Source organism: Suricata suricatta, chromosome 3, assembly GCF_006229205.1.
Source record: "Suricata suricatta isolate VVHF042 chromosome 3, meerkat_22Aug2017_6uvM2_HiC, whole genome shotgun sequence".
NCBI classification, from domain to species: Eukaryota; Metazoa; Chordata; class Mammalia; order Carnivora; family Herpestidae; genus Suricata; species Suricata suricatta.
This window is the reverse complement of record NC_043702.1, coordinates 24,187,949-24,209,562: the sequence shown is the minus strand read 5'-3', so window position 1 is coordinate 24,209,562 and position 21,614 is coordinate 24,187,949. Positions and strand designations below refer to the sequence as shown.

At 33.9% G+C, this 21,614-nt stretch overlaps 1 protein-coding gene across 1 annotated transcript in view; it reads right to left on the bottom strand.

Annotated features, from left to right (window-relative positions):
* Positions 1 to 21,614, bottom strand: part of ERBB4 (erb-b2 receptor tyrosine kinase 4) — a 1,103,571-nt gene that overhangs the window by 157,727 nt on the left and 924,230 nt on the right. Inside the window, exon 20 of the mRNA XM_029933912.1 lies at positions 2,229 to 2,414. Within this exon, the coding sequence (XP_029789772.1) occupies positions 2,229 to 2,414 (186 nt within the window). The remainder of the gene's footprint in view (positions 1 to 2,228; positions 2,415 to 21,614) is intronic.

Below are 21,614 nucleotides of genomic sequence, written 5' to 3'. Positions count from 1 at the left end.
ATATCTACTGTATTTATAATTAAGTCCAAACTTTTCATGCTACACAAGGTTGCCACATAACTTGTTCTGTTTAAGACATTTGTGTGTCTATTGTCCTTGTGTAACTAGAGATTGAGTCTTCTTTCATTCCTAAAAATGCCCCAGTTGGATGATAAATTACATGGTCACCAAATCTATATGGAATCTTTCCTTTGCCTAAATTTTTATCCCATAGCCAAATCTTTTTCCTCAGTATTCAATAGGGTCTTCCTTAAGTGTCTCCTATAATTATTTTTCTTCAAAATGTGAATCAAAGTATTAAATATAATCCTATACTTAATTGTTTTATCTATTAACTCTTCTGGCCATTAATGTCTACAAAGACAACCAGACCCATGTCCTTGTTGTTTGCCCCCAGATAATTCAGGCAGTATAGTACCTGGACCAAGGAAGGTGTCTGCAGATGTTTATTAAAAAGTTAATTACCAAATAAACTTGTCATACAATCAGACAATTATATAAACTACATAATTTAACACTTAAATAACAAAAATGTGTTCAAGGTAGCAATGACCAAAATCAATGCAGTAGCAAAAAATCTGCTTCTGTTTGGAGAAAAAGGTTGAGTAGGGAAGGTTCCATAAAGAGAGGAACCAATCAGTATTGATGGATGAAAAGGGTCATGGAATGTGATCAAGAAGCTATGAGGAAAGATTTCTAAGCAGAAAGGATGGCATTTACAAAGGCAAAATGGCTTAAAACAGTGCAATTATTCAGGGAACTCAAAGTAGTTTCTATTATCAGAATGTACAGCCTTGCATAAATGATATATTAATGTCACGTATCCCTAAGGACAAAACCTAAATTATGAAGAAAACTTGAGGAAACATTGAGAACAGCAAAGAAATTTGAAACTTAGTTTTTTCCCCATTTATAATGGTAAAATGATTTGAACTTTTCTATTTCATGTTTAGCTCACCTTATAATTTACTGAAGTTCTTAGGTAAGTAAATCAATTTTGAAGAGTCGTATTTCAAGCTTCATTATTATAAATTTTTTTCTAAGTTGTGAGTTCGACATGTAATAGTAACAAAAATATAATACATGGTTCATTACGAAACTATAATGAAATTTATTTGCTAGAAAACAAACTGGGCTTTTCCCTTAGATAGTTTTTGGGGTTTCATCTTAAGAATTACCTCAAATTTCTACTCTGGGAAATGAATTTTTATTCATTCATAGGCTGTAAAAAGAAATAGACTAGAATTACTAAATTAACATTTTGGCATTTATATAAAACAAATGCAAAGATGAATACATCTATAGATTTAACTGAACATTAGGTCAATTTTAATTTAAAGAGAGGTTGAAATGAAGAATTAAAATCCATTTCACATCTATTTATCTGGGAGAAAATCTTCAAGAAATATTCCCGGTATAGATAATCATAAATGGGTTACTTGAATATAAAACATGGACCCCAGAAATTTCACACTGGTGGACTGCAAGGCCTAAATGCTTCATTTGCTTTCCAGAACACTTCAGCCGTTTGAGCCAAGATTTAAATTTGGATATGTCACATTAAAAAAATCCAGAATTCTGAACCCTCAGAAGAGTTAAAACACAACACTGGTGGGAAAAACCACAGTCCTGTCAGATGGCGGTGGTGTTTTCTAGGTCACCACAGAGCCACTTCCGCATCACCTCAGGTCCTGAGATCCTCGCCTCTTCCGTATACGTGTTACATGCTCAAGACCTTGTGCTAGACTGAAAAACCCCAACTATTAAAGACTAATTGAGAATTATAAAAATGTCTAGGAGAATATTTAGAATTTGACTATTTGTAATACTAAGAATTAAATGTACATACTATCTTAATAAAATCATCTAAAATGGGATAATTCATTAGTCTTTTCTTTCCTGGATTTTGTTAATTAAATTATATTAAAACAAAAAAAATCCAAACAAACTTGGTAGGACATCTTTTTTCTTCCAATCAGTAAGCTATTAGTTTTGGCATCTGGTCATTATAACACAAACAGCAATAAAAGTTCCCAAAATATATAACTATATAATGTGTTTGATCTGTGATTTGAATGCAAATGCTTCCTTATATCCTTCAATATAGCAAAAGTAATTTATTTTATTTAAATATACTGAAAGGCTTGACATATTTTCAGTATCCACCCTATTCTAGATTAGGAGTAAGAGAGAAGAGGCATTTTCCATGGGAAGTGATGGGCACTCACCTTAGCTATCTGGACACACCAGTTAAGCAGCAGCTGGGATCCAATGTTATCCTTGTGTTCATGGACATAATCCAACAGGCAGCCATGGGGCATAAGCTGTGTGACCAGCTGAATGGTTGGGCTCAGACACACACCCAATAACCGGACTAAGTGTGGATGGTCCATACTCGCCATGATCAAAGCTTCCTATTAAAACAAAAACAAAAACAAAATCATAATTTCAAATCAAATTCCTTTATAGCACTCACTATATTAGGGCACTAATAATAATTTTGAAAAAGTATTCTCATTCAATAGAAGCCATTAAAAATGAAAAGGCATTATTGCATCTATTATATTTTAAAGTGATTTAATTCAAGTAAAATTAAGTAAAAATCAAAGACTATACATTTATTAAGATGGACAATGTTACAGAATTAAATGAACATAAAATTAGTATTAGTGCTTTGTCTTTTGTAATATGGACAATATTTGATATTATCTACTGTTAAGTAAGTTTATATTGAATCTTGACTTACACTATGGATTTTTAACTTTTGATTTTTGGTTCTGGAATACAATAACCCATGCAAATGTAATTATTTGTACATAGTACAAGGTGAAGCAAAGGTAAGTCATTCGTTATTAGTCTGGAGTCAGATAGAATACACAGGTATAATTTACAAATTATAAATATCAAAACTTAAACAATTACAAGCAATATGCCCATTGTTGATTTGTGAAGAAAAAGAAACCTTAGAATTTGCTTCATAAATTTGCCTTTACTCAATTTTATTTCATTTCCAAAATTTTAAGTCATGTACTAGTCATAGAATCATAAAATATGGTAGCTGAGTGAGACCATCAAAAACTGTCTACTCCAACTTGATCATTTTATGAAATGAGAAAACAGCTCTAATTTCTTTATCATAATCATGTCATTTTTGTTTAATGAAGATAAACTTGGACATATGATAGTTATTTACTGCATCTTAAAGTTAGACTCCAATAAGGTTATTTTAAGTACATTTACTACAATTTAAAACATGTGTGCATGTTTTAATAAAAAAAGTTATTTTAAGTATATTTACTACAATTTAATTTATTTAATAAATAAACTTAATTTAAGTATATTTACCACAGAGGAGGGTGGTGCATATATGACAATTAATTATTAATTAGTGTGCCTACTTTGAAGCTATGAGAACGTGTATAAAAGCATTTTTGAATATCTTCTGTGGCTTTGAAATTTTTCAAAACTTAGAATTGTGGAGAGAAAGCTATGCTGATCTATTGTTTAAGATGGCATGAAAGATTGAATAAACAAATTTACTTCTATTCCCTCTCAATTCCACTATATTAACAATAAAGGCATTAATAAAGAAGCAAAAAACAACAATCATAGAAAGGAGGCAATGAAGATAGAATACAAAGAGTAGAAAGTGGCTTATTGGTAGTAATTAATTTAACATACACAAGACATCTGAAGCTTAATATAGCAGATAGGGAAACTGAGAAGAAATCCCATTTACACCACGTGTGAACACCACCAAAGTTTCAAGTAGTGTTAGTACCACAAGCAGGAAGGAGAAACCGACTTCAGCAGGATCATTTCAAAGTGTATTTTGGAGGCACTTAACCATAAGATCATGACCTGAGCTGAAGTCCGGTGCTTAACCAACTGAGCCACTCAGGAGCCCCTTGGAGGCACTTTAGACTGCAGATCTCTTCTACCTTTTCATCCTTGGGAGAAGCTAAATCAAAGGATTGTGAACTATGGCCATTAGGCAAGATAGAAAGAGAAGTACTCTGGTGAAAATAGTAAGATTATGTAAATTTACACATGGGGAAAATTGGGATCACTTCCAGTTCCTTGTCCAAAATGGAGCTGTGACGTCAAAATTCTGAAACTTAAATTGTCTAAACCTCAAATTTCAAAGCCAGCAAAATTTCAAAAAAGGGAGTAGATATACAGACATGTTCAGACATGCTTGTTCTTAAAGAAACTTCTCTCAGATGCCTCCTTTATCTGTTAGATATGCTCATTAAATAAGAGGGGAGCGTTTAGAGTACATGGAATTGAGGAAACAGAATAATGGCAATGAAGGAATATTCCAGAATAAAAGACGTACAAGTGACCGAGATAACACTTAGTCCAGACTGAAGTGGGGCATATTGCTCTGGAAAAGGTGATCCAAGAAGATGGAGATGGTGGAATCCCTAATGAGTTTAAAATACATTAAGAGCATATATATTTATCAGAAGCTGAAATTCAAATTAGTGATCAATGCACAGAAAACTAAGCAAAAAATAAAATGAAGAAATTGATTAGGTAAGACAAAAGACATACACAAGAAAAGAAAATTTTTGTATTCGCTATAGAGCATGGCAGGGAATAGTTGCATAATGACATAAATACAAAATGCTGATATATGCAGACGACATATAACTATATTGAAAAATGAAGGGAAGGGAGGTGTACTTCTGCGAGGGGTGATAGGGAGAAAGTGAAAGGTACAATCCTGTGTTCCTAGTGACAAGTTAATATCTGATGCATAAAATGGAAAAATCAGGAGTTGACAGTGTAAGCATGTTATTTATAGAGTTAAGTAAAGACATAAACTTCTGAGAAGTTGAAAGTGATTATTTTGAGCAATGAAAAATGGGCAAGAAAGGGAATGGAGGGTCACTCTAGACTTCCATCTTTTACTATTTGCCTTACAGAAGTATTTGACTTTTATTATTATTACTTTAAAGCTATCTGAGAGGACATTATTAACTTTGAAACTCAGCGGCTATTTTAGTGGTGTTGAATTCAGCTGAGTCTAAAGATGATTCATGGTTATGGTGTATATCTGATACAGTTTATGGATTTACTGGATCTAGCCAGGGTCTTAGGTGAGGTATAGTTTTATTTTTTGAGAGAGGAACAGTGGGGCAGAATGGGCACATGTCTTTAACAAAGGTGATACATAAAGCCAAGCAGAAAAAATAGCTAATAAAATGCTATCAGCCCAATTCAAAAGACTGTTCTGAGTCTCTGTGAGCAGTTGAAATTGTTTTCTAGATGGCTTCCAAGAAGACGCTCCCATTCCTCCTTCCTCAACAGCCCCAGGCAACCAGAGGCTTAGAACATAGAACGCGAGGACACTAGTTTCTATGCTCCCTTGCAGAGCCCAGCACCATAGCAACACCTTGAGGACCAGTGGCCCAAAGAGCGCTGAGTAGTTTGTAGGTACACATGAGACACCCGGCAACTGCCCAAACTATCTGGGGAAATTTCTTTAGGGGCTGGAGTCTCTGCATTATGAGTAGGACCAGAAATTTGAGTCATTAGTATGAATATGGCCCCATTTAGGTCGAAAAAGTCGAAACATTTTGGTTTTACTAATTTTGTATTTTAGTAAACATTTGAAATAAAGTAAATCAATGTAGTTATAAGGAGAATACAGAGGGGAATGTTAGCAAGTAATATTGCCTATTATTTAATCCAGTATTATTCACTAATTAATTAACATTAATATTGAAAGTGTAAACCACAGGATTCCTTCACTGAATTATGATATGCACACATATAGATATACACATATAAACCAACAAATAAGCAAAACTTGTAAAAATTAAATAACACATTTAATCAAGCACAAAATTAGAAACTATCTAATTACATTTACTTTATATTGACTGCATTTTCTCTATTTCTCTGCTAGTGGCTCTTGGTCTTTCATGAGCATGAGTCACCTAGGTTTGTCATTCCAAGCAGTTATCCTGGCCCCACTCCTAGATAATCTGGTCTAGAAATTGATCACAAAGCTGTATTTGTAGCAAGCTCCCCAAGAAACTACTGTAGGAAATAGGAAAGTTGAGACCTCTGGAACATTGCCAAGAAATGTATCTAGAATCCATTGCAAAAGGAGTAACTTGCAACTGTGGTTTGATCCTCTTTATAAGCCTAAAATCAGAGGAGGCAGTGATTCTCAGCTGTAAAAGGAGAAAACCAAGGCTGGCGGGTTTACTGCCCCAGGTCATATGATAACTGTCAGGATCAGGGTCAAGACTCAGGATTTCTGATTTTTAGTGCAGTGCCATTTTTTCTGATACTGAACTTTAGAAATTTCAGTCCTATCAGCACCTCATACTGTAGATGCTTATCATGTTAACAGCTCCAAACACCTGACATCAGTCATACCTGAAGAACTGGGCCCAATTATACCCTAGTTCCTGAGAGCAACTAAAATCAAACAACAAATTTGCACTAACAGGTAAACTGCCGTCGCTTAAAATTTGCTTTCAGAAAAAAGCCAAGAAAACATATTTCTCTGATTTCCTGAAATTATTATTTGGAACAGACCACTTTTCTTGAGGAAGAAAATAATAAAATTTAAGGTAAAAGTATGATTTTGAGATTATTTTAGGCTACTTTTTCAGGATGAAATATATAAACAATGCTTTTTCTTTTACAACTCAAGGAGTAATGATAATTTCATTCTAAATATGCATGCAAAAAGTTTACATCAGAAGAGTGTAAAAAAGTCACATGAAAGTTCTTTTTTAAAAAAATCTATTAGTAAGTCCTGGCAAAAAAGCTGGGGTTGTATTAAGGAAAATTGCTCATCACACTACAAAGAGGATTTGAAACCAAATTGCAGAGTATTTGCATAATAGTTCTCTTTTTTTTGAGAAAGAAAAGATGAACAAGACACTAATTGTAGGTTTTATTTTTTTCATAAAGGAAATAGCAGATGGCTTTTTTGGGGGATAGGGAGAGAGATAAAGAAAAGAGAACGTGGATTCATTTAGAGTGATGAGTAGGATAGAAAGGGAAAAAATTCCAATATTTTAATAATGGAGTGTTGGATTTCAATAAATTGCTCTGTGTTGAAGTTAATAATGTCCCCTGTTACCTATCTCTGTGTGGGGCCTATGGAAGCAATTTTGGAATCTTCGCTGCTGTCACTAGAAAATGTCACCGTAGGCCACTGGAATAAATACAAGTTGACAGGTGCATTATCTATTTTTTCAGAAATAAAATTAGTTTCTGTCTTTGTTTTCCCTATTTCTTTATAAAAATTTTTCTTGTAGGTGAACTAGAGTTTTCTCATTGGACAGAGGGGAAGAATGTAACAGGTGCTACAGTTAAAACTCTGAAGCAAGAACATTTTTCTTTATAATGAAGTCTGGTTTGAATAAGGGCATTTCTTTAAGCTATCAAGGGACGATCAGGGCATAAACAAAAAGCTGTGAAGCATGTGTGACATTATTCTCTTGCCTATGCGATTTGTGTCTCTATTTGTGTCTGAAGGGAAGACATTTCTGTACAATAATAAAAGTAAGCAATACCATTTGTCATATTAAAGCATCATTTTGCCCAGCCTTCAGATGTTTATACCTTGCCACTTAAACTTGTTTTCTCACTCATGTTGATTAGTGGTTTCACAAAAAGAAAAAAAGGAAAAAAACATATGGCCAGTGAAAACTTATGGGCTGTTACATGGTGTTTTTGTGTTTTGTTTTGTTTTGTGTTTTTAAAATGTTAACTTCAGCCAAGCTTTCACTGTTTCATTATGTCTATGGACCATTACTTCAATACCCTCCAGCTGAAAATGGGTAAAATCTCATTGTATCGGGATAAGGAAGATAAAAAGGAGGATACAGGAAAAGAAAAGATAGACAATTAACGTAGACATAAAACCGTGTTTAATGTAACAGTCAGCAGATTTGTAAGTGCTTGGCACAAACTCCTCTCCCAAAGATAGTGAGGGTCATGGTGATGAAGAAAACAAAGAAAATAATGATGACAGCAGTGATGAAAAATGAAATAAAATTATTGGTCCATAGTAATGTTTTACAAACATGTTTTGCTGCAGGTGGTATCTAGATAATAAAATAAATAAAATCCGCATCTGTTTCCTCAACATCTAGAATAAATACTAATTTACTTGTGTGAGTAGGTGAGCAGCAATTAGACAGAGTGAATTAATATGCCATTAAATCTAAGCTTGTCCACGTTGCTCAGTGACCTCAGCACTAAATCTCTGCTATCATCTTTATTTTTTTATATTATTTTATCTTAATAAAAATTAGGATCCTTCTAACTTTTGATGTCAAAAATTTCCATTTTCATCTCCACCATTCACCCACTGAGTAGCTGGATCTTAGGTTTAGAGATTACTTAACAGTGCTGCACAATGAAGAACTTCATGAACAATTCTATACTAGGTAGATTTCCACTTTCTGTCTGTGTTTCCTACCTCCTTCACCCTTAGTTACACCAAATTTCCCTCATCCTTATTATATTTTCCTATCCTTTTGTTATACATTTACTCACTTAAAAGTATTTATTGAGGACCTACAATGTGCTTGCCACTGTTACTGGAGTTGGGTCTACAACACCATCTCTATTCTCATGAAGTTCTCACTCTACCAGGAGAGAAAACCAATACACAGGAAAAACAAATAAATATAAAACAGATGCATAAGTAATTATAAATCATTTAAAGGGTATTGACAAGATACTGTTGTCATAGATAATAGGATGGTGGTTTCAGAGCTACTTTAAATAAGGGTAGTCAGGAAATGTGTCCTGAGATCTGAATTATGAGAAGCGGCCAGGCAGACAAATACAAGGAAAGAGCCTAAGAACTTGGCAAATCTGGGAAGCTCTGACAAGACTCAAGGGTCTGGAATTGAGACAGAGCTGTAACAGCAACAAGAAATGCAAATAGGGGCCAGATCGTGAAGTCTGCAGTAGTGAGAAGACTGGATTTAATCATAATTTTTTAAAGTCTGCTTTCTGTTCTGCTTCATTTGCTCCTCTCAGCCTGAACTCCAGTGTTGACTATTATAATAAACCATTTACCGTCACCATATAATTTTTCCCCTTCATATTCCCATTTTGCCACTCCTTGGCCAGAGGTAACTCCCACTATCTGAATTTTCAAACCATCAAGTGTTGTGAGAGAAAGGCATAGGCCCATGGAGATTTGTCCTCAATCTACTCATTTGATCTTTCAAAAAATAGTCCTTTGCTATATTTTAAAATTTCTTATTAACTCTATTACCTTTATTATAATGTGTATCTCATATGATGTGAAACAAAACAACACAAATAACAATAACAGCATTTTACCATTCACAGTAGTATTTACTCTGTATTATGTGCTTCTGACACCATTCTGTTTTGTTCCCTGGAATGATTTTGTCATTGTTTGTCTCTAGTACAACTTCATCTTCCATATTGGCATCTTAACTGCATACTTAGATGTCCTCTAACCTAAAAGTGAAAGTTCCTTAAATTTGCCATTTCTTTACTTTAGGAATATTTGCTATTTTCACTTTGGCTATTTCTTCATTATATAACCCTTCACTCCCTAGGGCCCTACTTTTTCTACAACTTACTATAATCTTAGTATTCAAATCATTTTTTAAAAAAGCACCGGTCCCTTCCTTTTTACCAGTCATCTGGTTTATTCTTCTATTTTTACATTTTCTTGAGCTTCTGCACTGTTTTATCTCACTGACCATGTTACTTTTTGAAAATCTCTCTGTGGCTGGTGTTAATATTTTATTCTATCTTAAATCTTCAGTTTGAGTGTTCTTATTACAATTATTGGTATCTGCTTTTTCCTTCCATATCTTAAATGTGGAAATGCTACTTTGATTTTGTCCCTAATATTCTTTGCTTTCATCTATAATCTCTTGCATCTATAATTTTATAACTTAAAGGAATTTGACAGAGTTACCATACTGGAGTCCAGTATAAAATTTTGTAGTTTTTCATGATTTGATTTAGTTTGAAACTCTGAATATAGCATTGCTCTTTACAAGACAGAAAACAAAATTCATTATAATCATATCCAAAATATGTGTGCAAAATACCTGTCTAAAATATCTCAAACATAATGGTGTGCCTGAGTGGTTCAGTTGGCTAAGCATTCAATTCCAGCTCAGGTAATGATCTCACCATTTGTGAGTTAGGGCCCCACATTGGGATCTTCTGCTATCAGCACAGACCCTGCTTCAGATCCTCTGTCTCCCTCTCTCTATGTCCTTCCCTTCTTAGTCATTTTTTCTCTCTCTCTTTCAAAAATAAACACTTAAGGGGCACTGGGTGACTCAGTTGGTTGAGCGTCTGGCTTCAGCTCGGGTCATGATCTCACAGTTCATGGGTTCGAGCCCCACATCATGCTCTGTGCTGACAGTTAACTCAGAGCCTGAAGCCTGTCATCGAATTCTGTGTCTCCCTCCCTCTCTGACACTCCCCTGCTCACACTGTCTCTCTCAAAAATAAGTAAGACATTACAAAAAATTAAAAAACAAAAATAAAAATAAATATAAAATTTTTTAATTAAAAAATTAAAATTTATTTTAAAAATTATACTGTGTCCATATTCTAAGCTTTCTTTTCCATTCTATAATTACATCTGTCACCTCTGAGCAGGAACAAGTAGTTTTTTATAAACATGTATCTTCTAATTTTTATTAATTGTTAAATCTTCCATCTTTGATGATTATTCTGAAAGCAGTACAAATCATATTCATTAGTTCATTACCAAATTCTTGTAAAGCATATGACTCATAGTAAGGAAGTGACATAATCTTCTTAACAAATGAACAGAATCTTTATTATATTTTTTATATTCCTCCTCTCCCACCCTACCTCATCCCAGGAATCAACCCATATTTCAGATGCTTTCTGGTCATCTTGACATAGATTTCCTACATGACCTCAAATTTAAGGTACAAATAAATTTCTTCATAAGAGCTTGTCTGCTAACTTATAATTTGTGTATCACAGAAACATTTTCTAATTTGGTTTTCAAATCTTGGATTCCTATTTGGCATTCTTTTCCCATTGTTTTCCATTCTACTCATAGTGAACATTTTGCAAAGTTCTACTAATTGTTTATTCCATCGGAGTTCAAATATACGTGGCTCTATGTATTTTCATACTGACACCTACTTGAGTTCAGACTCTCATCACTATTGTAAAAGGAATGCTGATTTCTTCGGTACTTCCATTCTATTTTTGTTATTACCTATAAATAGTCTAGGCATTTTTGTAGTGCCACATAGAGAGTTTTATCACTGCAAGTACTCAGTAAATATTTGTTGAATTAAATATGACATGTTGAAAATTATAATAAAATTTTTAATAAAGAAGCTAAGACTTTGCTTCCAGCTATGATACTAATGATCTGTGGGACTGGTCTACTATTTTTCTTTACCCCTCCATATCCATTTTCCATCCTTCATCACTTTTCCATGTATCCAGTGAAACTGAACCAAATGGATTACAACAGGTTACCTTGTATAGCTTTCATTTGGAGTCAGCTAATGAAAAGCAAGAGCAGAATATTGAGAGAGGAGAGTGAGTTTAGTCTTTATCCTTTACCTCCACTTTCCTGCAACCCCCAAAGGCCTCACGGCTGTCAGTTCATGGTAATCTTTTCCTTGCTCTATCAGGCCTGGTGGTTCAATTACTAGTGTTGAGAGACTTCAGCAATCTTTGTTGGTGTTCCTTAACCTTGCCCATAGCTTTATTAAAACTCTTTTGCTAAACTCTCTACCATCACTCCAATTTTGTATACCATGTGAGTCCTGCTGGGGTTCTTCTGATGCAGTAATCTCGAACAAGTCACATAACCTAACATTTATTTGTAAAATGGCAGATTGGGTCACTGATGACAAAACATGGCATGCATGCTATACCAACACCCATTCCTCTTGCCCATGGGGCATATTGCTACACTGTAGTTGAATCACTGTAGTTGAATCTTAAAATATGTCCAAATTCTAATCTCAAGAACCTGTGAATATTACCTTATTTGGAAAAAAAAGTCTGCACAGATATGATTAAGTTAGGGATTTTGACAAGAGGATATCATCCTAGATAATCCAGGTGGGCCTTAACGTCATTACAAGTATCTTTATAAGAGAGAGGCAGAAGGAGATTAGGTACAGACACACAGAGTAGAAGGCAACCTGAAGAAGCAGCACAGATGACAGTGAGGTAGCCACAGGCCAAGGAGCACCCGCAGCCACCAGAAGCTAGAGGATGCAAGGGATGGGTTTTGCCTTAAAGCATCTGGAGGCTATGCAGACCTAACAACACCTTGATTTCAGAAGTCTGGCCTCCAGAAACGTGATTTAACATACTTCTCTTGTAAGTTTGTGGTCATTTGTTACAGCAGCCGCAGAAACTAATACAATTACTACAGCCTTTCCTTCCTGGACTGAATAAAGATACAATTCAAATTCAATTCATTTCAAAGTCTTGATTTAATACTTTAAGCAAATCAAACAAATTTATTGAGATGTAAAGGTGAGATTGAATATCATTGCCTTGATTTTACATGAATTTTAAAAATTAATGTTGTTGTCAAACCTGATTTAACTTTGATGTACTATATTAGTCTAATGTAAATGATGCAGGGGGACCTGGGTGGCTCAGTTAATTGAGCGTCAGAGTCTTGATTCACAATTTTGTGGGTTCAAGCCTGGTATTGCATGGAGCCTGCTGAGAATTTTCTCTCTCTCTGTCCCTCCCCTGCTGTGCTCTCTCTGCCTCTATCAGAATAATTTTTTAACCTTTATTTATTTTTGAGAGACAGAGAGAGAGAGAGACAGATCATGAGCAGGGGAAGGGCAGAGAGAGGGACACACAGAATGGGAAGCAGGCTCCAGGTTCTGAGCTGCCAGCACAGAGCCTGATGCGGGACTCAAACCCAGAAACTGTGAGATCATGACCTGAGCCGAAGTCAGACGCTCAACTGACTGAGCCACCCAGCCGCCTCTGCCTCTCTCAAAATAAATACATAAACTAAAAAAATTAAATAAAAGATGCAGATGCTTTTATTTACAAATTAACATATATGTATAATAGCTAAATTATATAGTATAGGCAAATACCTTATGTCTAGTGGGCTCTAAAATTTTATTTATTATTACATTAATATGAAATCAATTGTATCAATAAGAAATGTTTGTTAAGTAGTACAGGCATGGCCACAGTTTACCAAAAAAAAAGCTGTAGCTGCAGGATGATTGGTGCCTTTGATCTTTTTAAGTCTCATGGGGGAAATTTGGAAAGGAAGGCAGAGAAACTGACCAAAGAAACATTTTTTTTTTTTTTTTACTGTTAGCAGTTTAGAAGCTATTATGTTCTTATTTAAGTCCATGGAGAGCTAGAAACATCTCTTTCTACCTTCAACATAAAGTAGTCAGAAGAGTTAGGAGAAGGCCGAAAGGGGCTATTGAGTTGCAAGAGAATTTCAAGGACTACATAAATTTGTTCTGTAACAAACAGTAGCCATGATAGCAGTTATAACAGTAAATAGTAATCGAGGTTAAGGTAGATAATAGAGACCAAGAGGTACCGGTGAATGCTTGTATTTATGGTAGAAACACTTTATAACGTACTGAATAATCTTAGCAAAGTTACAGAAAAAGCAGCACAGACTTGTCTATAATTCACATTTCAGAAATGATATGGAGGAACAAGCACAGGAAGTCCAACATGGATCTTCTGGAGGGGACACTATAATATGCTATAAAGAATGAAAACATGGGTAGGGCCTGGGTGGCTCAGTCGGTTAAGCATCCGACTTCATGTCATGATCTTCATGTCATGACTTCAGGTCATGATCTCACAGTCTGTGAATTTGAGCCCTTGGTCAGGCTATGTGCTGACAGCTGCGAGCCTAGAGCCTGCTTCAAATTCCGTGTTTCCCTTCCTCAGCCCCTCCCTGTCTCTGTCTCTCAAAAATAAATAAATGTTAAAAATAAAAAAAAGAGAATGAAAACACAAACACACTAGAACAGGAATAAGTCATCCAAAGCTATGGATTCCACCACTGGGGGGGGGGGGGGGAAGGAATAATGATCAATTTACAAATAATGATTTTTTTATTTCATTATATGTAATGAAATCTTTCTAAATGAAACTCAATTCTCCTTATTAATAAAAATCAATTTCTGCAAGATTTATTTAATCTATATAAGACCTATATTTAGTTTAGCTATAACTTTTTAGTTGTTAGTAAACATTATTATCTTTCTAAAATCACCATTTAAAAAAATAAATAAAAAGTCATCTATTAAAGAATTCCAGGGGTGCCTGGGTGGCTCAGTCATTTGAGCACCCAACTTTGGCTCAGGTCATGATCTCAAGGTTCGTGGGTTCGAGTCCTCATCAGGTTCTGTGCTGTCAGCTAGCTCTGAGCCTGGAGCCTGTCTTCAGATTCTGTGTCTTCCTGTCTGTCTGGCACTCCCTGCTCATGCTCTCTCTTTCTCTCAAAAATAAATAAAAACATTAAAAACAAAAAAAAAAAATAAAGAATTCCATCAGATCATCATAATAATGGCTACTTTTTGTTGAATGGTACCTGGCATGATGCTGATGATTTTACATATGAACTCAGTTCTCAGGACAATGTTATCCAACAGATACTATTATGTCTAACTGATAAGGAGACAAATTTGAGAAGGATAACAATTTGCCAAGATCCTAAATTTAGTAAGTAGCTAAACTGGGATGTGAATCTAGTTCTCATTATATTCACAGCCAAGACTCTTCCTATCATGTTATCTCCTCCGGATTTATTAATGTCTATTAGGCAACCAGGTAGACCCAGAAAATTTTGTGCTCATTATCTTAGTGTCCTGATCGGAATCATCACTGATAAGATTAAGGCATTAACAGAATCTTTATGAAGTGACATTCTAATAGGTACTCAGTAGCCATATTTTTTTGCATAAATCATGTGAGTACAACTTCTCAACTACTTAGAAGTAATCCGCCAATACTAAAATGCTAAATAGCCTTTGCAGGAGGGGACTAACTCATGTCTTTATTCTCATTTCTGCATAGGATAAGTTGTTTTTAGGAATGTTCCATCAGTTATTTTTAATATTAAACTTGACATACAATAGATCAGAATCTAGTAATTTTGGTAATAAGCCTTATGTAGTCACCTAGGATCTATGATTTTCCATTTTGTATAATTTGGGGAATTAGTACTCAATTCTTTTTTCTTAGACACTGCACCTTCTTTAAAGGAAGACATCTATTGTGTTTCTAATTTGCAAGAATAATCTGTTAATTAATGACAGTTAACATTAAAATTATGTAACAAACAACTAAATACAATTAGGTATTCCTTTAATACCTATTAAAATATCTCAAATATACCTCTGATGGAGAAAAAGTCTGGATTGTGTTCTTTATGATTTTATCAAGATACAATAGTGACTTTAATTAAGTCTTCCATTTTTAACCATCTGGTCTCATGCTCATATAGGATAATTCATATATAGATATCATTTGTCCTATCATTTATTATCTCCTCTACTTTTTTGTAATGAACTTAATTATTATCATCAGATATATTAAATTTGAAACCATGATTAAATATTCATGTCAATGTGATTTTAATATTCTACACTGATCCTGATGTCAAGGGCATTCAGTTAGGGGCAATAAGCAGAAAAAGTCTGCATTAATGTTATTTATGATTTTACGTTTTTAATGTAGTAGCAGTAAATGAGTTATATCACCCACTCAGGCAAAATGAGTTATAATGAACTCTGAGAAAATATATATGGTGTCACAGAAGACTCCTATTGTTAACATATTTGCTTCAGGAAGCTATGAGTCAAAAGGAATGTGTGGCTCTGTGGCTAGACACACACGCTGCAGGGGGTAGAAAGTGGCAGTAGAAAAGGAAGCACCTCAGAAAGAATCTCTGCAAGAAGGCATCCTATTGAGATCTGGCATTTGAAACCAGCCACTGAAAATTAACTAATACTTTATAAGTGGAATGGTATCTTAGATTTCTATAATGGCTACCTTAGAAAAGGTCAATTCATGGTCATTACATACATCATCAGCGAACTCAAACAGCAGTGCACTATAATGCTTATTTTGTAACATGTCACCTTATTAATGACTGTATGTAGTTTAGGAGAATTCATAGAGAATAGCTAGCCAAGCTTTAATTCATTCACTAATTTATCTCCAATATTGTCTGAGGATTATTCTATACACTCCCCAAGGACACATAATTAAAAAGACATATATTCTACTTTTAATGAATTAATATTGTAGTAGAAGTCTTTAAAATTGAGTGAAACTAGGTTAGGAACATTAGTAATAGTTATGATAAATAAATATTTACAATGCAAGTTTTTTTCTAATCATTGAAGACAGAAGAAATTGAATGCAGGAAAACAAATAAAAGCTTTGTTGGGAAGACAAATAGAAGTGTGGTGATTAGTATGTGGGAAGGACATGTTGTAAAAGAGTCAATAAAATGGGCCAGGTGGAATGATGAAGAGAAAGAGGTGTGGACACTGATTCATGCAAATTCTATCCAAAGTCTGCTTGGTCTGTTACTAGTTATGTGATAAGCAAATCATTTACACTGTCAAAACCTCACGTTCCTCAGCTATAAATAGCTAAAGATCAATATTGCCTATCTCATGTAACAATAATTTCACATAATATGTACAAAAGGGTCTGTCAGAGGGGCTGGGACATAACCTAATTATATATAATATGATTAGCTTTCTTTCCTTCTGTAGTAAGGAAAGTGGGAAAATCTGTATGTAAAGGGAATACAACTAGATCAGCTTTATGGGCCATCTAGTATATGAGAGTATAGAGTAAGGGGTAAAACTGGAAAGGCAGACTGTTGTAGAGCTTAGAGGAATTTAAATAATAGTCTGACATTTGGGTTTTATTCTATCAAAATGAGATCAATTCAAAATTCTTGTCCATCAAGCATGTAATCTAGCAGCAGGACAAATCATAGGGGAAGGGTCTGAAAACCAAGACATTGGGAAGTTGCTGTCCACGAATAAGGTAATGGGATCCTAGCACTGACAGTGAATCCTGAGAAATCTGAAGTGAAGGCCTAACTTGCCAAAGGCAGATACATTTTTAAAAACCTTTAAGCTTATGTGTTCTTATATCTGAGCTGGGGTTTCCCGTATCAACATTTTTTTTTTCTTAGCCCTTCGGAGGAATTTGTCTTGTGGAAGGTGAAGACTTAGTCTACAAGCCAAGATAAAAAGGTTTTCCCTCTTTTTAATCCTCCTCCCTGTTGTGGGAAATGATTTGCATCCCATAGAAGTAGAACTTGGCTTCTCATCATCTCCATTCTTATCATTCCCACAACTGGTTATGTTTTCTTCATAATCTACTTAACCAAATGGATGCATTTAAATTCCATGTAAGTGTTGGTCAGTCTGACTCATGGCCTTGTTCATACTATCAGCACAGTAGTTACTTTTTGACCATTCTGCTAAAAAATTCTGGAAAGGGCAAGAGAATTTATGGTATTCGTTATTCAGTGTGCTGACAATGTAGGTTTTGTACATATATACACAGGAACAGCTTTCAAGGGTGCGTGCTGTGACTTTTGTCTGTGGTATCTATGAATTGTTGCTATGTATTTGTTCTGTACCCAATGTATGAATACATAACAAAGTCTGGGGCCTTCCTACGAATCTTTTCTACTGTTTATCTTTTCTAAAATTATAGCTTCCAGAATTTCTGAAGTCCTCTTATAAATATTATATAATTTTAATAATCTGATGACCATGACCTAAGTTTTCATTTTAAGAATCAGACAGAACTGAGATGGATCTGGTACTAGAAACCTAAATATAAAGTCATTTTGAGAGTAAAAATTAAACATTTAAAGTCACTAGTCATGATTATGAAAATTTTGGATTATTAGAACACGTTTCTGTGGCACTTCAACTCTCAAGAGTTATTTGCTTCAGTGTGTTTCATCAGAGGCACCAGAAAATTATTATTTATGATAACACTTACATAGGTTACTTACATTAAAATAATTCATATATTCAGAACAATTATCCATCAAATCTTCAAATGGTATGCAAAATCCACTTGTAAAAAATAAATTCTTTACTTTTCAGACATTTTAATTGAAATTTATATCAATTAAAATTCACAGATGTTAAAACATGTACTGGAGCCTCATAACCTGAAATTTATTTCAATTTTAAAAATCATAGTACAGAGAAAGCAAGTATTTGAAGGTTCTTCTAAACCAATTTCAGTGATTTTTAAATGCAAACTATGCAATTAAATTTTAAGAGTGATTAAAGAAGCGATGCACTTGAGAGTATCTGCAGTATCAGTACAGAATTATGGGCTTTTTATCATTAAGGCATTTTTGAACAACTAATGTATTTTTTTTGGAAATGCGATGGAAATATTTAAATACTTCATTTGGTAGTTATTGGAAGATTTTATATGGCTTTGAAAATAAATACCTACAGATATTCTGGTTATGGGCTAAGAGTTTCTAATGGGACAGTTTACTTTTTGAAGAAAACATCCAGTAATGGAATTCCGTTGATCAACAAACAGATATTTACTTAGCACTTAACATGTATCCAGCCATATTCTAAAAATAAAAACAAACTGCATATCACATGCATTCATAAAAAATGCAGTAAGAATAAAATTTAGAAAAATATTTCCTAGAGATATGATATGTTAATATAAGCAATGTAACTGATACACGGAGATTAAAATTTTTTTTTATGTTTTATTTATTTTTGATACAGAGAGAGACAGAGCATGAGAAGGGGAGGGGCAGAGAGAGAAGGAGACACAGAACCGGAAGCAGCCTCCAGGCTCTGAGCTAGTTGTCAGCACGGAGCCTGACGCGGGCCTCGAGCCCACGAATGTGATATCTGACCTGAGCCGAAGTCGGAGGCTTAACCGACTGACCCACCCAGGCGCCCGGATACACAGAGATTAGAGAGAGGTCACAGAGGCTATTGTTGTCAATTATACTAATTAATGATATCTTCTATTTTTCTAGATTCTAAAAATGTTCCCTAGAAAAAAATAAATTAATTTTTGACTTTGCCCCTAGGTTTCCTTTAAGAGTAGAATTCACACAATTTAGAAGACAATTTGAATGTCTATTTTTCATTTGGCTATGCACTTCATTGAGGAAATAAAGTATTATGAAAAGACAGACCGTACACTAGATAGTCTCCTTCCCCATTAATTTTAAAGTAATTGCAAGAGCAAAAGCCATGTCTATTGTACGTGTCTGAATGTCCTCAAGAAAGATCCAATTACAAACTGATAGGTTGTCAACACACAAAGCTTGCATATTTAATTCAGGTGTGCCTCAAAAAGGAAACAACTCTTTTGTTTTAAATCCATAATAGATTTCAGCTCAGCTGGGTATTTTCAAACATTTTAGGATATTTCTTAGAATTTGGTGGAGTGTTTTTGTTGTTATTCATAGGTGCATATGTAGAATGTTTGATATTACAGATGTGTGTTTTAGTGGGCAAATGATCATTTATACATTTGAGGATAAATATTTCATCAAGAAGATAAGAATGGAGTAAGAAAACCTTTATAGAAAACATCTATAATAAGGACCAGGACTCATTTATTCAGCACTTGCAAAGTATACTTGAGCAACTTAACATTTCTTTCTTGATGCCTGGAAAGAGTCTGATATATTTTGATTAAAAACATAGAACAGAATTTATTTTGAGCACTAGAATAGTTATTGTTGTTACTGAATTTTAAACTTTTGGTCCAAAAATCTGAATATGATATTAAAAGTTCATATGTGAATACAGAACATGAAACATACTTTATGTTTAAGTACTCAGTATAGGAAAAACATGGATACATCTATCCTGACTTAAATAAAATACATACATGGTACATATATATATATTACATACATATATACATACATATATAATATACATATATGGAAATATATAATATATAACTATTAAGCCTACTTATATCAATTTCTTTTTCCTAGCATAATACATACATGAATTTACATTTTATTTAAAAATATTTTAGCCATGTTTATTTATTTGTGGTACTTCAGCTTTTTTATTATATAAAATAACATTCTTTTTATTATTATATTCCACACTAACATAATATATCCCTAAAAATTCTAATGATCAGATAGTAAGCCAAGCCTATAAACTTATTTATGAAATCTAGGAAAAAAAATAAAAGGATTCCTTCAGGTGTAGAAAGATATTCAATTCCATGAAAATGTGTTGTTATTCAAGTCACATATACTAAACTTTCATAATTAAATAAAATTAATGAATTAGCAAATTAAATCAACATTAATCTAGTCACAATTGATAGCATAAAACAAAAATGCCTTTGAGGAGTCACAATTTAAAAAATTTCAGAATATTGAATATTAAATTAGAGATAAGTTAAAACATAAAATTACTTTATTAACTTTAAAATTATTTTTTTAAGTTTTCAATGCACTTTGCAGTTATTCACAAATAACCTAAATATATACACTTTACTGTAATAAGTTGAGAAATAAAGCTTGTGAACAAATAAAATAAGTTTTAATGAAAATATTTTATAAAAATGTATAGTTCATTAGTTTCAAATGAAGAACAAGTGCCTAAATGACATTATTAAGACACAGTCTCTCTATTCCTAAATGCCCAATAAATATTATAACTATTACTATGGAAAAAAGACTGCAAAATAATGGGAAGGTAATTAAATTCAACTCTCACCATCTGTGTCAATAAAAAGTTATTGTAGATAAATACAATCAGTTGTAGGTTTACAGCTTGGTAGGGTTGGAATTATCATTTAAAATTTTTTTTATGTTTTTTTATCTATTTTTGAGAGATAGAGAAAGACAGCATGAGAGACAGGGAGACCCCGAATCTGAAGCCGGCTCCAGGCTCTGAGCTGGCTGTCAGCACGAACCCAGGAACCGTGAGATCACGACCTGAGCTGAAGCCGGACGCCGGACGCTTAACTGACTGAGCCACCCAGGCGCTCCAGGAATTATCATTTTAAGTATCAAAATACTTAAATTTCTATAGTTGATTTTTATCACAAATAACTGCAGCTCAAGACATTTATATCAAAACACTTCCTGCCTTGCTTTTATTATCTTTTCATCCTATCAGATGTGATGGAGTAGGACTTCACAAGTGAAACTTTCAAATCAATAAACCAATGCAAAATTAAAATACTAGGAAACTACTTTTTAACCTGGACACAGGACTTAAAACAAAAGGAAGATATTAATAAATTTGATTTAAAAATGCTTATGCACATATATTCCCAAAAAGACATCAAAATCCACATGACAAAGGAAAAATATTTGCAACACTTATTTTAAGAGCTAGTCTCTCTAATATGTGAAGAGCTTTTAGAACTTAAGACAACCAACCCAATTAAAAAAGAGAAAGAAAGAAAGAAAGACCAAGAAAGAAGAAAAAAAAAAAAGCAAGCAAGCATGGGGACACGTGGGTGGCTCATTCAGTTAAGTCTAAGACTCTTGCTTTTGGTTCAGTCGGCTCAGGTCATGATTTTACAGCACTTGG